Genomic DNA, 26,290 nt, shown 5'->3' with positions numbered 1-26,290 from the left:
TGGTCGGTCGCTGTAGGGCCAGGTCGGTCCTCCAGCCGCAGGCGGCGCTGTGGTCGGTCCTCCAGCCGCAGGGCGGCGCTGTGGTCGGTCCTCCAGCCGCAGGCGGCGCTGTGGTCGGTCCTCCAGGCGCAGGGCGGCGCTGTGGTCGGTCCTCCAGCCGCAGGCGGCGCTGGTCGGTCCTCCGGGCCAGAGCGGCGCCCCCTCGCGCTGCGCCGCCCGCGGCGGTGACGCCACAATCCGCAGAGGGGCGGAGCTGTGCGCAGGCGCGGCCTCCCCAGGACATGGCAACGGCCGGTCGCCATGGAGTCTCCGCGCTGACCTTCCCGGAGCCGAGTCTCAGCCGCGGCTGGAGAGCAGGCAAGGTGCGGGCGGCCCCGGTCCCGGCCCCGGGACAGGACAGGACAGGGCAGGGCAGGCGGGGGCACTCACTGCGCCCGGGCTGCCCGCGGGGCCCGGCAGGGGGCAGGAAGGGAGGGAGGTGCAGGCCACAGACCTGGGCTGGAGGAGAGGCCTAGGTAGGGCTTGGGGGTCTGAAGCGGCCAGTAGCCCCCACCTCCCACCCCAGGGTGACAGAGGGCCCCCCCACCCCAGGGTGACAGAGGGACCCCCCACCCCAGGGTGACAGAGGCCCCCCACCCCCCCCCACCCCAGGGTGACAGAGCCCCCCCCCCCACCCAAGGGTGTACAGCCCCCACCCCAGGGTGACAGAGGGCCCCCCCCACCCCAGGGTGACAGAGGGCCCCCCCCCCATCCCAGGGTGACAGATCCCCACCCCAGGGTGACAGAGGCCCCCCACCCCAGGGTGACAGATTCCCCCCCCCACCCAAGGTGACAGATCCCCACCCCAGGGTGACAGAGGGCCCCCACAGGGTGACAGATCCCCATCCCAAGGTGACAGAGGCCCTCCCCACCCAAGGGTGACAGATCCCCACCCCAGGGTGACAGATCCCCCACCCCAGGGTGACAGAGGCCCCCCCCCCCAGGGCCCCCACCCGAGGGTGACAGATCCCCACCCCAGGGTGACAGAGGCCCTCAATGCCCCGTGTGTGAGAGAGACCCTTGAGAGACCCTTGACTGAGGGAGGGGTCCTCCCCAGTGGGGGGGTGGGTCCCAGAGGGAGGAGGGGGGGGGGGTCCTATGGAGGGGGGGGGGAGCTGAAACTGGGGGATGAGGAGGGTGCCCCCATGGGATGATGAAACAAGGACAATCCCAGGAGTGAGGAGGTTGGGAGGGCCCTGGGTCTTGGGAGGTGATCTGGAGGAGAGCCCTGGGGAAACGAGGACAATCCAGGAGGGGTTGGGGGGGGGGGGGGGGGGGGGGGGGGGGGGGGGGTACAGGGGAGCCAGTCTACAGCCACCTCCTGCCTGTAGGGTGGAGTTCAGGCCAGTGTGGAAATGATCACAGATCCACTCTGACATGAATTAAGCAAAATTGGTGAGTGGTCAGAAATGGATCAGAGTTGATAAAGGATGATGGCTGCAATTGAGAAATCTAGAGACAGCAGGAAACACTGCCCGGACAGTTTATATTTGAACCAGTTAACTTTGCAAATAGAATTACACGAGTAGTTAAAGGAAATAAGGAGAGACACAAGACTGCTGATACTAGGAATGTTACTAAATTTTGAGATTTTAAAAATCAAGCCTGTAATTTATCCCATCAGATAAAGCATAAAAAAAACCCTTTAATATTTACCTAATTCATTTTCATATGTTGAGTATTAAAGTTATGGTCATTTTCACACTAGGAAATTAGCATCTTGTTCCCTCTTGTTTTGTATTGACTTAACTCAAAAGCTGTGATCGAGGACAAGCCTTGTCACAAGTGCCGTTTTACACAGACACACATACAGATCGGTTCATGGCTGCCGCCACAATCCGATCTGTATGTACTGTGAGAGTCAGATATTTAACATGAAAATAGTGATCACGGATAGACAATTACACAATACGGACAATGATTGTGTTGCCAATATCGGGGCCTAATTAACTTATTTCGCATCATCAGATTAAATTTAAATGACTCCAAAAACTCTTAAAGGTGAAGTCCTGATGAAGAGTCTCAACCTAAAACAACAACTAGCCAATTCCCTCCTCGGGAACTGGAAGACTGACCCTCCGAGTTCCTCCAGCAGCTTTTGTGAGTGGAACTAAAAATAAATGATTCCCCCAGCACACCTGTCACAACTTCAGAATACCCCACTGTGCTTCATAGCCACAAAAGTACTTTTGAGGTTTTGTCAAGACTGTAAAATAGGAAACAGCGTAGTTTTGTACACATCCAGTTTTTTTTTGTTCTTTGCAATCACAGCCTCACTGACATGGGTGCACAGACAACTGTGTTCAGCACCTCATCTGAAAGTTGGTCAGAAAGTGTTTCTCAAAGGATTTTGCACATTTAGGAGCATTCGTTGAGGATTCCTCTTTTTAGATAACCCTAAAACTGCAGCACTGCAAATAGCCAGAAACAGTTGATTTCAGATTTATAGTGACCATTGAGGAGATAATGTTTTGACAAAAGATTACATGTTATCTTTTTAGTTGTTCACTGCACATTTGCCACAGTTTAAGAGCAGATATTGAATTGCTCCTTTAGTCAAAAGAGCTGTAATGTGCAATTATTGGTATTGATTTATTATTGTCACGTAAAGTGAGACAGAGTGGAAAGAACTTGTATGTGTGTTATCCAGTCAAATCAGAACATACATGAGTACACATGCAGATAAATGTGAGGGGTTGCATTTTGGGAAGTCAAACCAGTACAGGACCTTCACAGTGAATGGTAGGGCAAAGGGGGGAGGGTGGGGTGTTGTAGAGCAGAAGGATTTAAAAGTACAGGTACATTGTTCCCTGAAAGTGGCACCACAGGTAGATAAGGTGGTGAGGAAGGCTTTTGGTACACTGGCTTTCATCAGTCAGGGTGTTGAATATAGAAGTTTGCATGTTATATTACACTTTAGAGATACAGCATGGAAACAGGCCCTTTGGCCCTCCAAGTCTACACCGACCATCAATCACCCGTTCACATGAGTTGCATCCTATCCCACTTTCCCATCCATCCCCAACACACTAGAGGCAATTTACAGAGACCAATTAAATGGCGGACCCACACGTCTTTGGGATGTGGGAAGAAACCCACAGGCAGAACATGTAAAATCCACGCAGTCGACACCCGAGGTCAGGATTGAACTCGGGGTACTGGTGTGTGAGGCAGTAGGTCTACCAGTTGGACAAGGGTGTGGTGATGCCACATTTGGAGTACTGTATTCACTCTACTGTAGGAAGGGTATTATTAAGCTGGAAAGAGTTCAGGGGAGATTTACGAGGATATTCAATGGTGCTTTATTTGCCCCATGTGCAACTGCACAGTGAAATTATTTTTGCATGTTTACACATGCGGGTGCCGCCATGTTTTGGCACCATTTTCAAAGTCCGGTCCACCCTTGCGTTCGGTTTACTGGTGCAGTTCCCGATCCTGGTAAGCCCCAGGCTCCTGCAAAGCCTTCCTCCGGCACCTTTGACTGGATTAGCCCCCCGCGACCTGACCTCCCCCTCCTTGTCTCGCCATATTTATGAGCCAGGAGCACCCTCTGCAGCGACTTTGAAGGCCCTGGAGGCAATACCCCGGTTCACCCTCCTACTGATCATTGATCATCGCATACGACATATCCAGTGGCTCCTTCTCGGTACTGTGGTCTGCCGAGCCTTCAGGTCCCCAATGAAGGTTCCTGATTCCGCACCCGCGGAAACTCGGGAAGGCCTCCATCGCGCGAATGTTGCCCAGACCCCAGAGCCTGAGCTATAGGAAGAGATTGAACAGACTAGGACTTTATTTCTTGGAGCGCAGTGGACTAAGGGGTGTTGTTATAGAGGTGTATAAAATCATGAGGAGAGTTGATAGAGTGAATGCGCGGAGTCTTTTACCCAGGGTAGGGGAATTGAGAATCAGAGGACATAGGTTTAAGGTGAGAAGGGAAAGATTTAATAGAAACCTGAGGGGCAACTTTTTTACATGGAGGGTGGTGGGTGTATGGAATGGGCTGCCAGAGGAGATAATTGAATCGGGTACAATAACAACATTTAAAAGGCACTAGATACATATAGGAATGGTTTAGTGGGATGTGCACCACAAGTGGACAAATGGGATTAGCTTTAGATGGGACATGTTGGTCGGTGTGGATGAGTCGGGCTGAAGAGCCTGGTTCCGTGCTCAAGTACTGGCCATGGACCAGTACTCCAGCAAAGATCAAAGTTGCGAGAGTTGAGAATATAGCGTTACAGCATTGCAATGACATAGCTACGGAGATGCGTAGATTTAAAAAAAATCCATGGGCTGCAACAAGTTAGATTGGGAGATTGAGACAACATCCTTGGCTGATGAGAGATCCTTTCAAGAGATTACTAACAGCAGAGAAGCTGTTTCTGATTCTGATGGTATATGCTTTCAAGCTCTCTTATCTTCAGCCCGACAGGAGAGGGAATGACCTGGGTGAGAGTGGTCCTTGATTATGCTGGCTGCTTTCCTGAGGCAGTGGGAAGCATAGATGAGGTTGATGGGGAGGGAAGACCGGTCTACGTGATAGTCTGGGCTCCACCTGTAAAATCCCTGTCCCACTTTCACGACCTCTGCCGAGTTTGCCGGTAGGCGGCGCGGCTCTGGCCAGCAGCGGCCTCTGCAGCCTGTCCGCGTTTTTATTATTTTTTGTCTGTGTTTTTATGTAGGTTTTGTATTTTAGGTCGTGTGGGGGGGGGGCGGGGGGGGGTGGGAGGGGGGGGAAACTTTTTGAATCTCCCTGCACTGGTACTCGTCGGCTCAGGTGTCGTTGAGGCCGCAACGAGGAGCGGCATCCAACGGGAAGCCGGGGACTCTGGTTCACCGTTGCCGTGATGGCCGAAGCGTTGCTGCACTGCTGCTGCTGCTGCTGCTGCTACCGAGAGTCGGAGGCTGAATCTGTGGACGGCGGCGCCGGGAGCCCACGGCTCCCTGGAGGGAGGCTTTTCAGGGGCTTCTGCAACGGCGAATTCTCCCGCCCGAGTTGCGGGGTCGAAGAGCTTCTTGGAGCGGGGCCTACATCACTGCCCCGCGCGGCTGGAATGGCCGCGGACTCTGCGAGCGCACACCGTTGGCCAAGCCAGGTGTGCGACCTCGCACCACCCGGCGTGGCTTTAATGGCCGCGGGACAATCGCCATCGCCAGTTTATGACTTTGACTCTGACATCGGGGGGGGGGGGGGGGGAGAGTTGGAGAGATAAGTTTATTTTGCCTTCCATCACAGCTATGTGATGGATGTTTATGTAAAATGTAATTATGTTGTGTCTGGGGTCTATTTGTGTGTAATGTATGGCTGCAGAAACGGCATTTCGTTTGGACCTCCAGGGGTCCAAATGACAATTAAATTGACTCTTGACTCTTGACTCTTGACTCTTGACTCTTGTTTGCCCTTGACTCATACCCGCAGCATGGTCGTCATGAGGTCGTAGGTAGGTCGTGATGCTAGTCATAGGTACTCGTGGCATCAAGTAGAGCGGGGCGTTTTTCTAGCTGATGAAAAATGTTCACGAGTAAAAAAGGTGAATTAGGTGGTGAAAGTGGGACAGACCCTTAACTGTGTAATTTCTTGTGGTCTTGGGCAGAGCTGTTGCCAAGCCAGGTTGCACAGCACAATTCCACTGGTGCGTTTATAGAAATTGTTACGTCTAATTTCATTTCCAGCATTGTTTCATTGGGTAGTTGATCACAGTTCATTTGGGATCAGATACACTTGTATCACATCCCGTTGCCCTGTTCAGGATACAAAAAGTCAACAGAACCAATTGTAAAAAAATATGTTGTGTTTCCCCTTATGATAAAATCATGATGGGAATTATAAAATCATGAAGGAAATACAGTCTTTTACCCAGAGTAGGGGAATCAAGGACCAGGGGATAGAGGTTTCAGGTGACAGGGGTCTGTTTCCCTGCTCCATGACTGCTCAGTATGACTGACTTTCTCCACCTTCCATCCCTTGCTGCAGCCATCCCTTGAGCGCGACACCATCCTGGTCTGGACTGTTTGTTCGGAAGGATGCATTCTCTGGTCTTCTTCTGTGCGCAGAAAGTGATCTCGGACCACGCCTCGACACGCAAAGCCCTGGACTACATCCCGCGCGAGATCTACCCGGTCCTGTTCAAAGCGGCCTTCCTGGACCTGCGGACACTGGTGCTGCGTGACGTGGTGCAGAGGTGGCCCTTCAGTGTCCTCAACTTCTCCACCATCCTGAAGAGGTGCAAACACTGCGACCGCGATGTCATCCGCGAGAAACCCAACAAACAGTGCTTACAGGCAGTGATAATGGGAGTGAAGGACTATCTCATCAACGAGCTGCGGCAGAATCGAATCCCCAACACCAGGTACTTAGAGTCATAGAGTAATACAGTGTGGAAACAGGCCCTTCGGCCCAACTCGCCCACACCGGCTTACATGTCCCACTTGCCTGCACTTGGTCCATAACCCTCCAAATCAGTCCTATCCATGTACCTGTCCTATTGTCCTACTGTTTCTTATGCAAAGGGATAGTCCCAGCCTCAACTACCTCCTCTGGCAGCTTGTTCCATACACCCACCATCCTTTGTGTGAAAAAGTTACCCCTCAGATTCCTATTAAATCTTTTCCCTTTCACCTTGAACATATGTCCTCTGGTCCTCGATTCCCCTACTCTGGGTAATAGACTCTGTGCATCTTCACGATCTATTCCTCTCATTATTTTGTATACCTCTATAAGATCTCCCCTCATACTCCTTCGCTCCATGGAATAGAGACCCAGCCAACTCAACCTCTCCCTATCGCTCGCACCCTCTAGTCCCGGCAACATCCTCGTAAATCTTTTCTGAACCCTTTCAAGCTTGACAATATCTTTCCTATAACATGGTGCCCAGAACTGAACACAATACTCTAAATGCGGTCTCACCAACATCTTATACAACTGCAACCTGACCTCCGAACTCCTATACTCAATACTCTGACTGATGAAGGCCAAATAGCCAAAAGCCTTTTTGACCACCTTATCCACCTGCGACTCCACCTTCATGGAACCATGCACTTGTACTCCTAGACCCATCTGCTCTGCAACACTACCCAGAGGCCAACCATTTACTTGCTCAAACTCATTCACGGGATGGGGGCGTCGCTGGCAAAACTGGTGTTTATTGCCCTGGTGCAAAATACAAAGTGCTGGAGGCTCAGTGGGTCAGGCAGCATCTCTGGAGGAAACGGAAAGATTGGGCTTTTGGTCAGACCCTTCTTCAAACTGAGCAAAACATAAAGTGCTGGAGGTATTCAGGGGGATCAGGCAGCATCTTAGGAGGGAATGAACAGGCAACGTTTTTTGGTCGGGACCCTTCTTCAGACTCAATAGACGACATTTTGGGTCAGGACTTCCAGGGAACTGTGTACTTGTACTCTGAGATCCCCTGCTCTACAGTATTCTCCAAGGCTTTACCATTCACTGCAAAGGTACTGCCCTGGTTTGACCACAAAATGCAACACCTTACACTTTGATCTGATTTGTACTCACGTATGGTATGATTTGAATGGATAACGCACATACAGTCCCGACCCAAAACGTCGCCTATCATTCTCTTCACAGATGCTGCCTGACCCCCTGAGTTCCTCCAGCACTTTGTGTTTTGCTCAAGATTCCAACATCTGCAGTTCCTTAGTGTCTCTCTAATTGCCCCGGAACTGAGTGATTTGAACAAAACCAAATCAGAGAGGTTACAGAGTTTACCACCAGCTAAGTTGGATGTCGACTATAGAGTCAAACACCAGGAAAACATAGCCTTCTCCCCAACACGTCCATGCCGAATAGGATATCTATTTGAGCTAGTTTGTGTTTGGCCCATAAGCCTCTACACCTTTCCAATCCATGTACCAGCCTCCGTGTGAAACAGTTGCCCCATAGGGCCTAATTTTAGATGCCTCTACTCCAGAGGCTGCCTCCACAACGTCCCCCACCCCCCCCATGTTTTGAGAGGTGGGGGACATCCCCCCAAGTTTTTGTGATCCCGATTTTAAAATCTCCGTTTTTAGCGCTGGATTGAGCCTCCGAAGCCTCACGTGTGTGTGTGTGTGTGCGCATGCGCGCGTGGCCGCCAAAAAATTGTGGCCCCGTCCCCTCCATGTTTTGATAGCGAGTTCCGCTCTTGCCTCTACCCTGGGGAAAAGGCTGTGAAAATTTTACATACATCTATAAGGCTTCCTCTATGCTCCAGGGAAAAATCTAGTATGATCCGTGTCACTGGCCATGTTCAAACCTTTTTCTCGCTGCATCACTTTGACGGTCAGGCATGGGTGGCCCAAACCCCTCAATCATGGTCTGGTCTGCACAAACACTCTTCCCTTGCTCCATTCCCAATGGCCTGGCACACTTCATTGATGCATGAAGCTGCTAGAAAGTGGATTCACATCCTGTTCTGCTCTATGACTGTCCAGTGCCCTGCTGAGGAGTGGATGGGAGGGAAAAGAATGTGGGCCGCTTACAGCCTTGAAGTGGCTGATTACATCCCAGCAGCAGCCCAGCTCTGATCATAAGGTCTTAAGGAAAAGCAGTAGAATTAGGCCATTTGGCCTATCGTCTACTCCGCCATTCAATCATGGCTGATCTATGTCTCCCTCCTAACCCTATTCTCCTGCCTTTAACTTCCGACACCTGTACTAATCAAGAATCTATCTATCTCTGCCTTAAAAATATCTAGTGACTTGGCCTCCACATCCTTTTGTGGCAAAGAATTCCACAGATTCACCACCCTCTGACTTAAGATGTTGAGGGAGAATGCAGAATGGGATGTAATAAAATAGGAATTCTGACCTTGCCCTACCCCTCCCCCCAAAAAAATAAATCCAGGTGTTTTTAAAGTCTTGTTTCATGCTGATCTCTGGCAAATCAGAGTGCACTCTATCATTATCTATTTGGTCAGCGTGTGTCCATTCTTAGAAGTGGGTGCCGGGAGATGGGTATAACGGAGGGAGCTCATGGTACGTTGCTGAGTTTAGGGGAGGAATTGCAGGCGGCAGGGAAAAGATAAGCTGGAATTGTTAACTGCATTTTTATTATTTTGCAGAAAATCAAAAGCATCAACATCTCAGGACAATTGCAAGCTTAGGTACAGCATATGTTCTTAAATTTGTACGAGAAAGAAATCTCAATGATCTGTGTGTTTAAGAAGGAACTGCAGATGCTGGAAAATCGAATGTACACAAAAATGCTGGAGAAACTCAGCGGGTGCAGCAGCATCTATGGAGCGAAGGAGATAGGCAACGTTTCGGCCCAAAACGTTGCCTATCTCCTTCGCTCCATAGATGCTGCTGCACCCGCTGAGTTTCTCTAGCATTTTTGTGTACTCTCAATGATCTATGTCGACCTTGTCCCTACCTGTAGAGTTTTTGAGGAGATTTTTCGACTGGATATCCAATCTAATGGTCGTGTGCTGCTTGCGAGAGTCATTGGCCCCTTTCTGTCTCCCAGTGGAAGGAGTCATAAACCCTCTAAATCCTCACTACAGCCTCTAGGGATATATCTAGGCTCTCCCCATCACCCCTGGATTCTCCAGAACATCCCTGTGGGATAATAGCAGGCATTCCTGCAATGCCAAGGCCTCCATTCAGTCCAGGTTAACCTACACACCCACACTTCCCAAAGCCACACGTCTTTGGGATGTGGGCGGAAGCCGGAGCATCCGGAGAAATCCCATGCGGTCACAGGGAAATGCATTTCGTTGTCTCTGTAAACACCACAATCTGAAATCTGAATCTGAATCTGAAATCGTGCAAACACCACGCTGACAGCATCTGAGGTCACGATTGAACCCGGGTCTCTGGCGCTGTGAGGCAGCAGCTCCACCAGTTTTGCCACTGTGCCACCCAGGTGAATAAACATGGGAATGATGTGCTGATTCGGTGGAACCAAGGGCCTGTTCATGTGGTTAATGTCTTTATGACTGCAGCCATGTGGAAGTTCGTGGAGCTACCTTTGCACACAGAAGTCTCCATACTCTTATGTGAGAGTGATTGCCTTCCTCTCTGTCCTGGGGGTGTCTCTGGGAGAATTCTGACTCCTTTAGCAGACTTGCTTGCAATGGGACGGTGTCATTGGCAGTTTCATGCCCAGTTAGTTTTCCTGACCTCTTCAGTTTGTGTCATTCATCCCTCACTGCAATCACACTCGACTTGAAGAATGGGATCTAAGAATGGAAAATGTGGCTTTGTTTGCTGAATTGTACATTGAACGGTGGCTGGTGTTTGTGCCAGTGCAGAATTCTGTCTCCTGTTTTGCTGCTGTTGAAATGCATCCACTTCATCAGTGCAAAGGAGTGCGTTAAAAAGCTTGCAGCTCTTTGACACAAAAAGGACCAACAAGATTCTCCATTAAAATTACTGTGTGCAGCTTGATCCCTCTGGATGCTTTACAGTCAGTTATCATGGAAAGTTATTTTGGCTCCTTGAATCCATGGCAGCCATCAAGCCCCCATCTACACCAATCCCCCATATTCCTTTCAACCCCCCCCCCCCCCCTCCAAATGCAACCATTCCAGTGGCCAATTAACCTACATGTCTTTGAAATGTGGGAGGACACCAGGGAACCCAGGAGAAGCCCACATGACCACAGTGAGAACACACAAACTCCACTTAGACAGCGCTAGATGTCAGGATTGAATCTCTGGGTTGCTGGAGCTGTGCCATAAGGTCATAAGTGGTAGGAGCTGAATTTGGCCCTTCAAGTCTAGTCTGCTATTCAATCATAGCTGATCTGTCCCTCCTAACCCCATTCTTCTGCCTTCTCCCCATAACCCCAGATACCCGTACTGATCAAGAATATAGCTTAGCTTTAAATATATCCATTGATTTGGCCTCTGCAGCCTTCTGTGGCAAAGAATTCCACAGATTCACCACCCTTGACTAAATAAATTATTTTTCATCTCCTTCCTAAAGGAACATCCTTTAATTCTGAGGCTATGACCTCTAGTCCTAAACTCTCCAGCTAGGGATATGGGGAGAAGGCAGGCACGGGTTATTGATTGGGGACGATCAGCCATGATCACAATGAAGAGCCGAACGCAACCACTCCAGGCCTCCTGCACCTATTTTCAATGTTTCTAGTGGCAACACCCTCTCCACATCCACTCTCTCCAGGCCTTTCACTATTCGGTAAGTTTCAATGAGGTCCCCCCCTCATTCTTCTAAACTCCAGCGAGTTCAGGCCCAGTGCTGTCAAACTCTCATCATGTTAACCCACTCATTCCTGGAATCATCCTTGTAAACCTCCTCTGGGTCTTTTCCAGGGCCAGCACATCCTCTCTCAGATGTGGTGCCCACAGCTGCGGCAGCTCAATGTTCTTTCGGTCAGTGCTTCGTGCTTTGGTGTGTACGTGTTGTTTTTTTGTCCTGTGTACTTTCTGTCGGGCGAACAACGTCTACGGCCAGCATGATCGCCTTAGGATTGGAGCTGGTCACGAGCGGAGTGTTACAGCCGAGTTTGTCCGTTCACACAAGATCCCGGTGGACATAGAGAGGAGCCCCGGCTCTCCATGGATCACCATCCCCGCGGGGAGGAGGCGAAGGCGGCGCTGAGAGAAGGCAAACGCGAGGCTGCAGGGCCGGCGCGATGGCCAGGCTACGGAGGCAGCCAATGAAACCACCGCTTCCCAGCCAGTTTCTCACGAACGCCAGATCCCTCGCTAACAAGATGGATGAACTGAGGCTACAGACTGCAGCTAACAACGCCGTGAAGGACAGCTGCATTCTGTTGATCACGGAGACCTGGCTTCATTCATTCATTCCGGAGTCTGCTATCGAGCTAGCAGGTTACACCGCACAGCGTCATGACAGGACAAGAGACTCCGGTAAGAGCAGAGGAGGAGGGCTCTGTGTGTACGTGAACAACAACTGGTGTACTAACACAGTGATTGTGGACAGTCACTGCTCCCCGAACCTGGAGCATGTTAAATGCAGGCCCATTTATCTCCCTAGAGAGTTTACTGTTGTCATGATAACTGCTGTATACATACCACCGGATGATAATGCTAACTCGGCTATCGGACATTTGTATGGTAGCACTAGCAGCCAGCAGAGCATATATCTTGACACTGTTCACATCATAGCAGGGGACTTTAATCACGTGGACTTGAAGGCAATGCTCCCCAAATTCTACCAGCATGTTAAATGTGCTACAAGAGGAGCTAACACACTGGACAAGGTCTACTCCAACATCAAGCTGGGCTACAGGGCTAGACCACTACCACACCTGGGCCAGTCTGACCATATGTCCCTGCTTTTAATTCCTGCATATGCCCCCCTCAGGAAAACTGCTCCTACCATCACAAAGACCATCACAACCTGGCCTGATGGTGCCTCTCAGCAGCTGCAGGACTGCTTCGACAGGACCAACTGGGATGTGTTTGAACACCGGGACCTGGAGGTGTTCACAGACAGTGTATTATGTTACATTAAAAACTGCATGGACACGGTCACAGTGGACAAACGCATCCGGGTCTACCCCAACCAGAAGCCCTGGATGACCCGGGAGGTCCAGCGGCTGTTAAAAGAGAGGAACACCGCCTTTAGGTCTGGCGATAGGGCTTTATACAGCACGGCCCGAGCTAACCTGAAGAGAGGCATCAGAGAGGCCAAATTAGACTACAGGAGGAAGATAGAGGACCACCTGGACAGTAACAATAGCAGGCAGGTATGGCAGGGGATCCAGTATCTCACCAACTACAAGACCAACCTTGAAGCTGCTGAAGGTGACGCCTCGTTGGCAGAGGAACTGAACCTATTCTTTGCTCGCTTTGAAGTGGAGCCACCAGAGACAGTCACATCACAGCACATGGTCCACAGCAGCCTAACCCTCAAGATAGAGGAGCATGAGGTGAGGCGCACGCTGCGGGCCATCAATCCAAGGAAGGCTGCTGGACCCGACGGCGTTTCTGGACGCGTGCTGAAGGACTGCGCAGACCAGCTGGCTGGAGTCTGGCCGAGGATTTTCAACCAGTCTCTGGCCCAGTCCACTGTTCCACCCTGTCTGAAGTCCTCCACCATAGTCCCCTTGCCCAAAAAAACCCACATCTCCAGCCTCAACGACTACCGGCCAGTCGCACTCACACCAGTGGTGATGAAGTGCTTTGAAAAACTGGTCCGGGGTCATATCACATCACCCCTGCCCCGAAGCTTTGACCCCCACCAGTTTGCGTATAGAGCGAACAGATCCACAGAGGACGCTGTAGCCACAGCTCTCCATGCTGCACTGTCCCACCTGGAGCAGCGGGGGAGCTACGTGCGGATGCTCTTTGTGGACTACAGCTCTGCTTTTAACACCATCCTTCCCCACAAACTGGTGGACAAACTGGGGGACCTGGAACTTCCACACTCCACCTGCATGTGGATAAATAGCTTCCTGTCGGGTCCTGTGGGCCATCACACATCCACGGCCCTCAGCCTCAGTACCGGCTCTCCACAGGGCTGCGTGCTGAGCCCCCTGCTTTACACCATCTACACATATGACTGCACCCCCGCCCACCACAGTAACACCATTGTCAAATTTGCGGCTGACACCACGGTGGTGGGGCTCATCTCTGGGGGTGATGGGTACGCCTACAGGGATGAGGTGGAGCAGCTGACAGTGTGGTGTGGAGAGAATAACCTGCTCCTCAACACCTCAAAGACCAAGGAGCTCATAATAGACTACAGGAAGAAGAAAACGGGCATTACACCATTAATCATCAGAGAGGACTGTGTGGAGAGGATGGCGGATTTCCGCTTCCTGGGAATCCACATTGAGGAGGACCTGACATGGAGCGTGAACACCTGCGCTGCTGAAAAAGGTCCAGCAGAGACTGCACTTCGTGAGGGTGCTCAGGAAGAACAACATCACTCAGAGACTGCTGCTGTCCTTTTATCGGTGCTCCATAGAGAGCATCCTAACATACTGTGTATGCGTGTGGTACACCAGCTGCACAGCGGCTAAGAGGAAAACGCTCCAGAGGGCTATTGACAACGCCTAGAAGATTGTCGGCTGCCCTCTCCTCACCTTGGAGGACCTACACAGTTCCCACTGTCTCAAGAAATCCCAGAACATTATAAAGGACATTTCCCACCCCGGACACACCCTGTTTGAACTGTTGCCGTCAGGCAGACGGTACAGATCAATGAGGACAAGGACAAACAGACTCAAAACAGTTTTTATCCCACAGCAATAACTACACTTAATATAGCCACCAAATGAGCGCAGGTGCGCTACATACCAAAGGGATTGTGCAATCGACAGAAGAATGTATTTATGCTTGTTTTTTTTTCATGTTATTTATTTTAGTTGTTTATTTCAGATATTCTCTTTTGCGTATCGTTAGCTTTAGATAATGTGTGAATGGTGCACTGACTGGTTGGCATTTTTAATTTTGTTGTACATGTTTACATGTTATAACTGAGCGGAACTGGTAGAGCACCCTTTTACCAGCTGTCACCATCAGTAAGCCAATGGTATAAGGGATAGGGAGACTTCGGAAAGCAAAAAAACCCAACTGATATAACTGGGGAAGAGAGACACCCCCACTACTTTTCTCCATCGTATTTTATGGCTGTTTAGGTTTCAAACTCGTGGGACTGTTTTTATGAATTAATACAATTGCAAGAGTATCTATTGAAAAAAGAATTATTAAACAGGTTATTTAATTGGGAGGTTCAAGTCCATTCAATTGAAGATCGACACCAAAAGCTGGAGTAAATCAGCGGGACTGGCAGCATCTCTGGAGAGAAGGAATGGGTGATGTTTCTTCAGACTCGACCCGAAACGTCACCCATTCCTTCTCTCCAGAGATGCTGCCTGTCCCGCTGAGTCACTCCAGCTTTTTGTGTCTACCTTCGGTTTAAACCAGCATCTGCAGTTCTTTCCTGCACATTACTATCAGGTGGGTGTGCAGATAAGGGATGTCATCTTAAAGATTTTTCAATATTCTATTTTAAGTTTCTCTGTTTATTCACTTAATCTATATCCACCCCCCTGAAATCTGTGTGCATCCTCTCATAGCCCATGCTGCCATGTCGTTTTGTTCTATCCAAAAAATGTGGGTATAATGCATACGCTATTCATTTTTAGATCACAGATGTAGATTGAAAACACATGGGGCCCCTGCACCAATCCCCAGTGTGGCGTATTTGGGAGAGCCATTGTGTTACCGGGTTTTACCGAGACCAGGGTTCAATCATAACCTTGGGTGCTGTATCTGTGCTGTTTTTACACGTTCTCTCTGCGTGGGTTCTCTCCGGGTGCTCCGGTTTCCTCCCACTTGGTAAATTGGCCTCTGAAAAAGGGCTCTAGTGTGCAAGAAGTGGATGAGAAAGTGGGATAACATAGAACTAATGTGAATGGGTGATCAATGGTCAGTGTGGACTGGTGGGCCGAAGGGCCTGGTTCCAGGCTGTATCTTTCAATTCAATTCAATGCCCCTCCCCCATGTTTGTGCTCAGTGGCGGACTGGCCAGGGTGTCAGCTTGCCCGATGGCAAGTGGCCCCCTATATCAAGTGGGCCCCTGATGAAGTGGGCCCCCTTTGTCTCCTGGCAACCAATATTTTTAGACCCAGCCCGCCACTGTTTATGCTGTAATCTGGATTTTTCACCAATCCATGCTGAGTCTAAAAAACAGCACCTTGTGAAGAAGGGTTTCGGCCCGAAACGTTGCCTATTTCCTTAGCTCCATAGATGCTGTCTCATTCGCTGAGTTTCTCCAGCATTTCTGCCCACCTTGGACAGATGCTAGCCATTTGTTTCATTTCTTTGACATTTTCCTCATTTGGTGAAAACAAACAGAGGTATGGACCTGCTAAATCAAACATGACATTACTGTGCACTAATACTCTGCATGCTTGTTTTTGGAGTCCAGCTTGAAGGAGATTATCCAAGTAGATATATTGGGGACAGGTTGTGCAGCATACCATCTGTTACAAATTATTATGAAGGAAATAAGTAGTTGAGTTTCAATAAATCACGAGGACGAAGCTAGAAGAGATTACGTTTATATTTAATCACTAGAAGGATTCAATTCCAGAGTTTTAATGTCTTTCACTGTAAATTGCTTATGAATATAGTACTGGCATTCTGTAGTTGAATTAGTTTTGTTTAGAGCAGGGGTCGGCAACCTTGTTCTGCATAGGGGCCAGGACCCATGTCTGTGAGCGGATGGCGGGCCACATCTATCACCATAGTTAATAAATGGAGGTAATAATAATACATACTAACTGAATTAGTAATTAGTAATAATACATACTAATATTACATATTAGTAATAATACATACTAACTAGTGTGACACTTGGTGTTGTTTTTCGCATTAGTTTTCACATGTTTTACAATTAGTTTTCTGCAGTTCCCAGATCCCTCACGTCCCCGTACTGGCTGCAGTTCCCAGGTCACCTGCGTGCCCCGTGATTGGCCGTAACGCACAGGTCGCCTGCATGCCCTAGGATTGGCTGTAGCTCCTAAGTTGCCTGCGAGTCCCGGGTCTAGCTGCAGTTCCTAGGTCGCCTGCGAGCCCCAGGACTGGCTGCAGCAGTTCCCAGGTCGTGAAAACGAATTGGGGGAAAAAAAACGGCTGCGGGGTCGTATGATTTCGGGTTACTTGGCGGATCCGGCCCGTGGGCCGTAGGTTGCCGACCCCTGCTTTAGAGATACAGCGTGGAAACAGTCTTACATTGATTTAAAAAAATTACTGTTGGTGAATCTCCACTGAACTCAGGCACAGTTGCAGTGAAGAAATGAAATAATGCAAAATGTAATTATAATTTGCACTAGAACAAGCTATGGTTTTAATTGTAATGTGGACCATTTTATATAGGAGCTTTGCAGCTTTCAGAGAACAGAAGTTATTTTAAAGTTCTAATAAACAGAAGGACAAATTATGCAGCACAGTGGCACAACACTAGAGACCTGGATTTAATCCTGACTACAGGTGCTGACTACGGTGGAGCTTGCACCATCTCCCTGTGAACGCATGGGTTTTCTCCGGGTTTCCTCCCACATTGCAAAGACATGTGGGTTTGATAAAGGAATACAAAACCCAGAGAGGGGTATATAGTGAGAATTAGGTGTCCTTGAGACTCTTGAAAGGCGCCCATAAATAAAATGTATTATTATTAATCTCTTAAATACCATGTTTTTCTGACCTTGAGACAGTGTTTTCATTTATACTGTCACTAACCCTTTTATTCCATTGGATTCAATTCTGCCTCTTGTGTGGAATCTTTTAGAAACATATAAAATTATAAAAGGACTGGACAACAAGCTAGTTGCAGGAAACATGTTCCCAATGTTGGGCGAGTCCAGAACCAGGGGCCACAGTCTCAGAATAAAGGGGAGGCCATTTAAGACTGAGGTGAGAAAAAACTTTTTCACCCAGAGAGTTGTGAATTTGTGGAATTCCCTGCCACAGAGGGCAGTGGAGGCCAAATCACTGGATGGATTTAAGAGAGAGTTAGATAGAGCTCTAGGGGCTGGTGGAATCAAGGGATATGGGGAGAAGGCAGGCACGGGTTATTGATTGGGGACGATCAGCCATGATCACAATGAATGGTGGTGCTCGCTTAAAGGGCTGAATGGCCTCTTCCTGCACCTAGTTTCTATGTTTCTATGTTTTCAAGTGCTTTCTGGAAATGTAGAGACTTTATCTACTGCATTTTCTTCAGATTTTCCAGTCACCCCCTTAACACATTGCCTTTCACATGTTTGTGCTGGTGATCCATTATTATGTTGAAACTCCCACCTGTTATTAACTATTATTTCTCCCTTGATTATCATTTCTGAAAGCTTCCCCACTATCTCGCTGAAGTACCACTCACTCTGCACTTTTATTCAATAAAGAGCCACAATTACTTGTTTCATTACCTTCGCTCGTTCCGCCATGGCCTGCTGGATCTCTTGGTTTCTGATCATTTTAACTCTGTTTCTCATTCCCACACTGACCTTTCTGGCCTTGGCCGCCTCCATTGCCAGAGTGAGGCCACACACTAACTGGAGGAACAGCACCTCGTATTCTGCTTGGGTAGCTGACACCCCAACAGTATTAACATTGACCTCAAATTTTAGTTGACATGCGTACAAACAACTTTTTCCCCTCCACTTCCACCTGAACTAGGTGCAGCACCCACTTCTCCTCTTTCTGCTTCTTCCACCTATATTCCTTCCTCTGGCTTCACAATTCGCACTTCTGTCCATATCTCACACCTTTTGATTTTTCATCAATGGCTTTTGTCCACCCATCTGCCTATAAACCCCCCCACCACCCCTCACTAGTATCCACCTATCACTGGCCAGGCTTTCTCCTGCCCCTCCTTTCTCCTCCCCTCCTATAATCAGTCTGAAAAGGGTCCCGACCCAAAACACCACCTATTGATGTCCAGAGATGCTGCCTGACCCGTTGAGTTACTCCAGCACTTTGTCTTTTTTGTTGTTGTAAACCAGCATCTGCAGTTCCTTAGAACTGCTTTAGAAGCTTTAGCACAAAACATAATGTTTTGCGATATTCCCTCATGGACTGTGTGACTAATTAGCTGGTCGAATTGTTAACAGCGAGGCCGTTTGAAGCGTAAATATGTCTCATGGTTTCCGTCCTTCACCCACAGGAAGCATCGACCACTCCGTGTTGTGGATCTAACGGGACTGCAAGATGATGGAGACAGGCAAGATGCAGACACCATAGGCCAATGGTCCCGTACTGTGGCCTTGGCGAAAGCCTGCATTGAAATCTCACGGACTAGCAGGAGGGATGAGTACAATTCATCGAAGCGGAGGAAGGGCAAGAACGGGAGTCCTTTGGAAGGAGCATTCGAAAGCCAGTTGAGTGTGGAGATCCACGCCAATCTCTTTGTCACGAGTAACTCTTACGGGACAGTAAAGGACGCGCTACTAGTGGGAAAAAGCTCCCCCCTGTGCCTGAAATGCCGGGACCTTCGCGCGGAAGAGCTATCTGCCAAAAAAACCATCAGTATCCTGGAGCTCTTGGACGCGGTGGTTCTCAGGAAGCTTGAGCTCCGCTACAACAACCTCGGTCTCTGCGGCCTCAGCTCAGTGTTCCCTTACCTGCCCACGTTCGAGAACCTGATCAGCCTGAAGCTCCCCTACAGTAACATCGACGTAAGGCACATGACCTCCGAGATGGAGGAGTCCTTCCAAAGTATGGTGTCCGTGTTCAGTCACTTGCCTAACGTGAAGGAGTTAAACCTGGCATCGTCCCGACTATCTGGAAGGATCCGGGAACTGCTGAGGTAAGTGTTTGATGTCATTTTCCCCCCATTGGACCTGATGATCAAAGGCTTAAGAATGCAAGTATCAGAAATGATTCAGTGGGACAGTGCTGGAGTAAAACCCCTGTCCCACTTACGTGTCCTTGGCACGCTAATTACGCGACCTCATCGTCACGTTGAGGCGTGATGGTCGCGCGCGTCATCATGTGCCCGCACAACCGTCTGGAGCGCGTGACGTCATTTGAAGATGGACACAAAATGCAGGAGTAACTCAGCGGGACCGGCAGCATCTCTGGAGAGAAGCAATGAGTGATTTTTCGGGTCGAGACCCTTCTTCAGTCTGAAAGAAGGGTCTTGACCCGAAACGTCACCCATTGCTTCTCTCCAGAGATGCTGCCGGTCCCGCTGAGTTACTCCTGTATTTTGTGTCTATCTTCAATTTTCTTGGCCCTGCTCTGGGAGTAGAAGTGGGGGCGGATCCGGACCGCAACGGCTGTGAGCCCCAGGCCGAGTTCGGTGATCGCTTGCCTGCTTCTGCTGCTGTTGGAGGTGAGGCGTTGCATCGCACCAGGGTCTTGGGCCTGTCCCACTTTGGCCGTCAGATACCGCGCACAACTCCATACCCCTCCGCGCTTCTCAGTGGGGCCGGCCCCGCGCGGCCACACGATGCCCATGAGCACCAACGCAAGGACGAGGTCACGTAATTTGCGTGCCAAGGACACGAAAGTGGGACAGGGTCTTTACTCAGCAGGTCAGGCGGCATCTCTGGAGAATAGTTCAATGGTACTTTATTTTCTCATGTCCCGAAGTACAGAGAAATTCGTTCTTGCTCCCATTGAAAGTATTGTATGAAGGCGGTGGCAATCTCAATTGTAAATTATATTATAGAGCTCTCTTAACAGAACTCTACAAGCCTTTAATTTGGTAAATAACAAGTAGAATACGTTCTTGTAGATGGGAGCCAGTAACAAGTATCAAAATACACAACCGGTCCAGTAGCATTGAGGTTTAGATTCATAGAGCTTCATCAGAATCCATGCTGAGGATAGTTGGACACGGGTAGAGTTGCTGCCTTACAGCGCCAGAGACTCGGGTTCAATCCTGACTACGGGTACTTGTCTGTACAGAGTTTGTACGTTCTCCCCGTGACCTGCGTGGGTGTACTCCGGGATCTCCAGTTTCCTCCCACACTCCAAAGAGGTACAGGTTTGTAGGCTAATTGGCTTGGTATAATTGGAAATTGTCCCTGTGTGTAGGTTAGTGTTCATGTGTGAGGATGGCTAGTCAGTGCGGACTTGGGCTGAAAGGCCTGATTCCGCGCATTATCTCAGACCTAATGTTTAATGTTGTTAAATATACTGAGGAACAGTGTAAAGCTTTTGTAAGTTTCTTATAGAAACTTACAAAATTCTTAAGGGGTTGGACAGGCTAGATGCAGGAAGATTGTTCCCGATGTTAGGGAAGTCCAGGACAAGGGGTCACAGCTTAAGGATAAAGGGGAAATCCTTTAAAACCGAGATGAGAAGAACTTTTTTCACGCAGAGAGTGGTGAATCTCTGGAATTCTCTGCCACAGAGGGTAGTTGAGGCCACAGTTCATTGGCTATATTTAAGAGGGAGTTAGATGTGGCCCTTGTGGCTAAGGGGATCAGGGGGTATGGAGAGAAGGCAGGTACGGGATACTGAGTTGGATGATCAGCCATGATCATATTGAATGGCGGTGCAGGCTCGAAGGGCCGAATGGCCGACTCCTGCACCTAATTTCTATGTTTCTATGTTTCTATGTTTGCGTGCTATCCAATTAAATCAGATGATACTATAAAAAACACAAAGTGCTGGAGGAACTTAGCGAGTCAGGCAGCATCCCTGGAGAGCATGGTGAGGTGATCTATTCATGTTCTCCAGGGATGCTGCCTGATCCACTGCCATAGAGGGAGTGCCGAGAAGGTTCACCAGACTGATTCCTGGGATGTCAGGACTGTCTTATGGAGAAAGACTGGATAGACTTGGTTTATACTCTCTAGAATTTAGGAGATGAGAGGGGATCTTATAGAAACTTACAAAATTCTTAAGGGGTTGGACAGGCTAGATGCAGGAAGATTGTTCCCGATGTTGGGGAAGTCCAGGACAAGGGGTCACAGCTTAAGGATAAGGGGAAATCCTTTAAAAAAACCGATGAGAAAAGACTTTTTTCACACAGAGAGTGGTGAATCTCTGGAACTCTCTGCCACAGAGGGTAGTTGAGGCCAGTTCATTGTATATTTAAGAGGGAGTTAGATGTGGCCCTTATGGCCAAGGGGATCAGAGGGTATGGAGAAAAGGCAGGTACGGGATACTGAGTTGGATGATCAGCCATGATCATATTAAATGGCGGTGCAGGCTCGAAGGGCCGAATGGCCTACTCCTGCACCTAATTTCTATCTTTCTATGAGGTACTCCAGCACTTTGGGTCTCTTTTTTTGAAAACCACATCTGTAGTTCTTTGTTTCTAAGGATAATACGGTACTATATTATACAGTACAATACTGTACACGTTGTGTAACAGGAGAAAAATCCAATGGCGGCAATGTTGGAGAATCAGGAGCAAGCAGCAGTCTGATAACACAGCAGAAGCTGTTTCTTAGTCTGTTGCTCTATTGCTGAATGTGTCCCCTTCAGATACATTGAGATTTTGCTTTTAATGTTGCACAATGTACAAAATGTACAATGTGTATATGTAATGTTTTACAATGGGTGGCATGGTGGCGCAGCGGTAGAGTTACTGCCTTACAGCGCTTACAGCACCTGAGACCTGGGTTCGATCCTGGCCATGGGTGCTTGTCTGTACGGAGTTGGTACGTTCTCCCCATGACTGCGTGGGTTTTCTCCGAGATCTTCGGTTTCCTCCACACCTCAAAGACGTTCAGGTTAGTAGGTTAGCTTGGTTGGTATAACTATGTGTGGATTGTCCCTAGTACGTGTAGGATAGTGTCAATGTACAGAGATTGCTGGTTGGTGCGGACTCTGTGGGCCAAAGGGCCTGTTTCTGTGATGTATCTCTAGACTAAGCTAAACTAAAGTACTTCTGAGAAATGTTGAGAAAAAATTGAGCTTCATAAGATACTGGACCTGATGATCAACGTCTAAAGCATGCAAGTATCAGAGATTAGTCTGAGTGGGACACAGTGCTGGAGTAACTCAGCTGGTCAGGCAGCATCTCTGGGGAAAGGTTCAATGGTACTTTATTCTCACATGTCCTGAAGTACAGTGAAATTATGTTTTACATGCAGTTGAGTAAAAGGATTACTATACATAAGCACAATCCTAGATTAAGTGTACAGGAATAGTACACTGAGATAGTTTTTAAGAGTCGCTTTGCTTTGGCACCATTGTAAAATCCAAGCTGTTATAGGTGCAGAGTTCTAAACCTAGCCGTAAGGTCTGGTGGCAGAGGTTACTGGGAGTAGGCAGGCGAATGGGCTTGAGAGGGAAAAATAGATCAGCCATGATTGAATGGCGGAGCAGACTTGATGGGCCGAATGGCCTAGTTCGGCTGCTATGTCTTATGGTTTTATGGAGAGGCTGAGTCTTTACTGCTGTGACTTACAGTATGAACTTATGAAAGCTTTTTTTTGTGCTGTGTTACTATGACTCGTTGTTTTTATGAAACATATATATGATTTGGTTCAAACAGTGTTTTGCAGAAGCCATTGGAAAGCTTGGAGCTCCCATACTGCTACCTTCTTCCAGCAGATGCAACCTACCTGGCCAACAGCCATCATGCCCCCTTCCTGAGGAAGCTGGATTTGAGTGGTAACAACCTGTCCGACGTCCTCCTCACCCCCTTCTGCCAGATTCTGCAGCAGGCCTCCACCTCGCTGGTGTACCTGGACATCATGGAGTGCAGGGTGATGGACCGACAGCTCACCTCATTCCTCCCCGCTCTGAAGCAGTGCTCTCAGCTCCAGTACCTGAGCTGCTTCTGCAACCCCATCTCCAGCCAGGGCCTCAAGTCCCTGCTTCACACCGCCGTGCAGTTGCCATCTCTCAAAATTGTCGTGCACCCTATCCCGGTTGACTGCTACGAAGAAGGACTGCCCTGGCCCCCTTCCACCTACGACCTTATCGACTACAGTATCGACCAGCAGAAGCTCAGTCGGGTTGATGCAGAGCTGAACGAGATCCGCTTAAAGGCAGTGAGAACCGATATTGTCACCACGGTTGAGCTTTACAATGACTTCTCACTTGACATGTTGCAGTTGTACTGAAGCAAACTCTCCATTTTTAACAACGAGGACAACTTGTATTAAACGCGTTTGAGACACATGCAATTTACATGAATGTTTATATATTCACAAATGTCAAATAGAGATTAATTTTGTTGACACCTCTCCAAGGAAGCAGCAAGGATGAACCAATTTATTTGATGCCTTCCTCAGCTTAGTCTGTACATACAGGGTGTGCCAAGCTTAAGGGAGTGCAGAAACAAGGAACTGCAGATGCTGGTTTCCAAAGAAAGGCACAGAGTGCTGGAGTAACTCAGTGTAGCTTCTATACCTACTCAAAGTCCAACCGATAGCCATTACTCCTCGGTGATATGGTGGAGACATAGCTTATGCACTGGCCGCACTCACAGATAGCATAGAGCAAAAAACAAACCCTCCAGTCATTGTCTCTTGATTAATTAGTCTTTATTGTAGTACAAAACAAAGAAGTAATTCATAACTTGTCCCTCTTATTAATTGTTTCTTCTTCAGACAGTACGGTCGTGACCGTGCGGTCGTTACTGTGGTAAAAAACTGTTGTTCTCACCATCCCTCAAGGTGAAACTAACTCCCAATCTATGAGTGTGCTAGTCTCCCCCAAATTAGACACATCCCTCTACTTATCAAATCCCACCTACAAGCGTACATACAGATAAGAACTAGAAATATTAGACATGGCTATAATATACTGACTTAAGCTTAAATGGCTTACACAGTGGGTCAGGCAGCATCTCTGGAGAATATGACTAGGTGACGTTTCGGGTCGGGACCCTTCTCCAGATATTGCAGGGGGTGGGGGCCAGAAAGCTGGAAGAGAGGTGGGGTAGGACAAAGTGTGGCATTTAAAAGTGAATACATGTAAGAGGGGGGATTTGATTGTAAGATGGTTGGACGAAGGCCAGAGATGAAAGACAGAAGGTGTGAAACAAAAGGATTGAACAGTTGCGAATTGTGAAGCCAGAGGAAGGAATAAAAGTGGAATGGGGGGGAGACATAAGTGCGAGGGAAGGAGTGAGAGGAGTGGGTTTGTAGTTACTTAAAATTGGAGAATTCAATTCAAGGAAGTTCTGTTTATCATTCCCCTTTGAAAGTTCATTAGTAGGTTTGGTTCAAATGCGAGGTGCTAGTTGCAGCAGGAGGCATCCTATCGAAGTCCAAAGGGGAGTATTGAGTTGCTCCGTAGATTGGGAAATGGAGGAATATCTGTAAAATTGAATTTATATTGAGGAGCTGATTGAACAAGAATTACACTGGTTTCTGCCATCTAAAATGAAAGTGGATGTGATAAGTTTATGTTTCCAGTGTTCTGCCCCACCACTATGTCAATTTTCCGCAGAAAACCCAAACAATTTATGGACTTGAGTAAGTAAATGGCACTAAAATTCACAAATGTATGTGAAGCTTGGAGAATTAACTTAATGTGTCCCAAATCAGTCCAGCTATCTACAACAATAACCGCAGAGCTGTTACCTATAATCTGATCTTCACCTTGCTAGGTGAACAGAGGGATGCTCCATGACACAAAATGCTGGAGTAACTCAGCAGGACAGGCAGCATCTCTGGAGAGAAGGAATGGGTGACATTTCAGACTGAAGAAGGATCTCGACCCGAAACGTCACCCATTCCTCCTCTCCAGAGATGCTGCCTGTCCCGCTGAGTTAGTCCAGCATTCTGTGTCTTCTTCGGTTTAAACCAGCGTCTGCAGTTCCTTCTTGCACAACTGGATGCTGCATGGCAGCTTGGTAAGTTGCTGCCTGTCATTGTAAAGAGTAAAATTATAAGTGGAAGGTACACAAAAATGCTGGAGAAACTCAGCGGGTGCAGCAGCATCTATGGAGCGAAGGAAATAGGCGACGTTTTGGGCCGAAACGTCGCCTATTTCCTTCGCTCCATAGATGCTGCTGCACCCGCTGAGTTTCTCCAGCATTTTTGTGTACCTTCGACCTTCCAGCATCTGCAGTTCCTTCTTGAACAAATTATAAGTGGGGACTGGGCGTTGAATGTATTGGTAAACTCACCGTTTGTGCCTGGTATATTTCGAGTTTTGCTGAGTGGTTCGCAAGGTGCTGGAGCAATTCAGCGGGTCAGGCAGCATCTCTGGAGGACATGGATAGGCGACCTTTCTGGTTGGGACCGTTTTTCAGACTGATTGTGGTGGGAAGGGGGAAAGCTTGGAAGAGAAAGGTGGATATAGGTGACGCAGGTCGAAGTTTGGCAAGTGCATTGTATCCACCTCTCACTCGCCAAGCTTTGATCCACCACCCACCTCTCTTCCAGCTTTTTCTCCCCAGCAGTTTATAACGTTACATTAGTTGTACAATAAACCTCCCTGGAGCTGAACCATCATGAATACGAGTTTATGAGGTAGATCATTCCCAGTAGATTTATTTTCATGCGAATTGGAAATATTAAAAAAAACTGATGATGCTGAAAATCTGAAATAAAAACGAAATGCTCGAAATACTCTGCAAATCCACTCTTTATCTGTGGGAAGAGAAACTGACCAAGGACCTATGTCCTGAAGCACCAGTTTCTCGTCCCACAGATCGAGCTGCACTTGCTCAGTATTTGCAGCATTTTCTGGTTTATTTAAAATTTGTCATCCTGTTTGCATGAAGAGCATTTTATTTCATCAGACACAAAAACATTTATCTTTTAAGCTTCCTTATGATGAAACATGGATTATATTTTTAAACCCATCTTCCCAAAGTGTCCTTGTTCATCTGTGTTGTACACTTCAGAAATGTATATATTAAAATGTACCTATTTTTTCTTTTTTATTAT

The 26,290-nt window shown here is 48.3% G+C and overlaps 1 protein-coding gene across 3 annotated transcripts; it reads left to right on the top strand.

Annotated features, from left to right (window-relative positions):
* Positions 1 to 211: 211 nt before the first annotated feature.
* LOC129705552 (leucine-rich repeat-containing protein 14-like) lies at positions 212 to 25,314 on the top strand. Of its 3 annotated transcripts, none has more exons than XM_055649143.1 (5): positions 212 to 357; positions 6,014 to 6,389; positions 9,099 to 9,140; positions 18,643 to 19,284; positions 22,936 to 25,314. In XM_055649143.1, exons 2-5 carry the CDS (start codon positions 6,064 to 6,066, stop codon positions 23,507 to 23,509), a joined length of 1,584 nt encoding a protein of 527 aa, XP_055505118.1. In that variant the 5' UTR covers positions 212 to 357; positions 6,014 to 6,063; the 3' UTR covers positions 23,510 to 25,314. The 3 variants fall into 3 exon arrangements, with proteins under 3 accessions (XP_055505118.1, XP_055505109.1, XP_055505127.1); XM_055649134.1 differs by having other exon boundaries at positions 222 to 362; XM_055649152.1 differs by lacking the exon at positions 9,099 to 9,140 and having other exon boundaries at positions 222 to 362; positions 22,936 to 25,313.
* Positions 25,315 to 26,290: the final 976 nt, after the last annotated feature.

The sequence above is a fragment of the Leucoraja erinacea genome, chromosome 2 (assembly GCF_028641065.1).
Source record: "Leucoraja erinacea ecotype New England chromosome 2, Leri_hhj_1, whole genome shotgun sequence".
Classification (NCBI taxonomy): domain Eukaryota; kingdom Metazoa; phylum Chordata; class Chondrichthyes; order Rajiformes; family Rajidae; genus Leucoraja; species Leucoraja erinaceus.
Note: the sequence above shows the minus strand (reverse complement) of the source record. Positions and strands in the feature narration are given on the sequence as shown.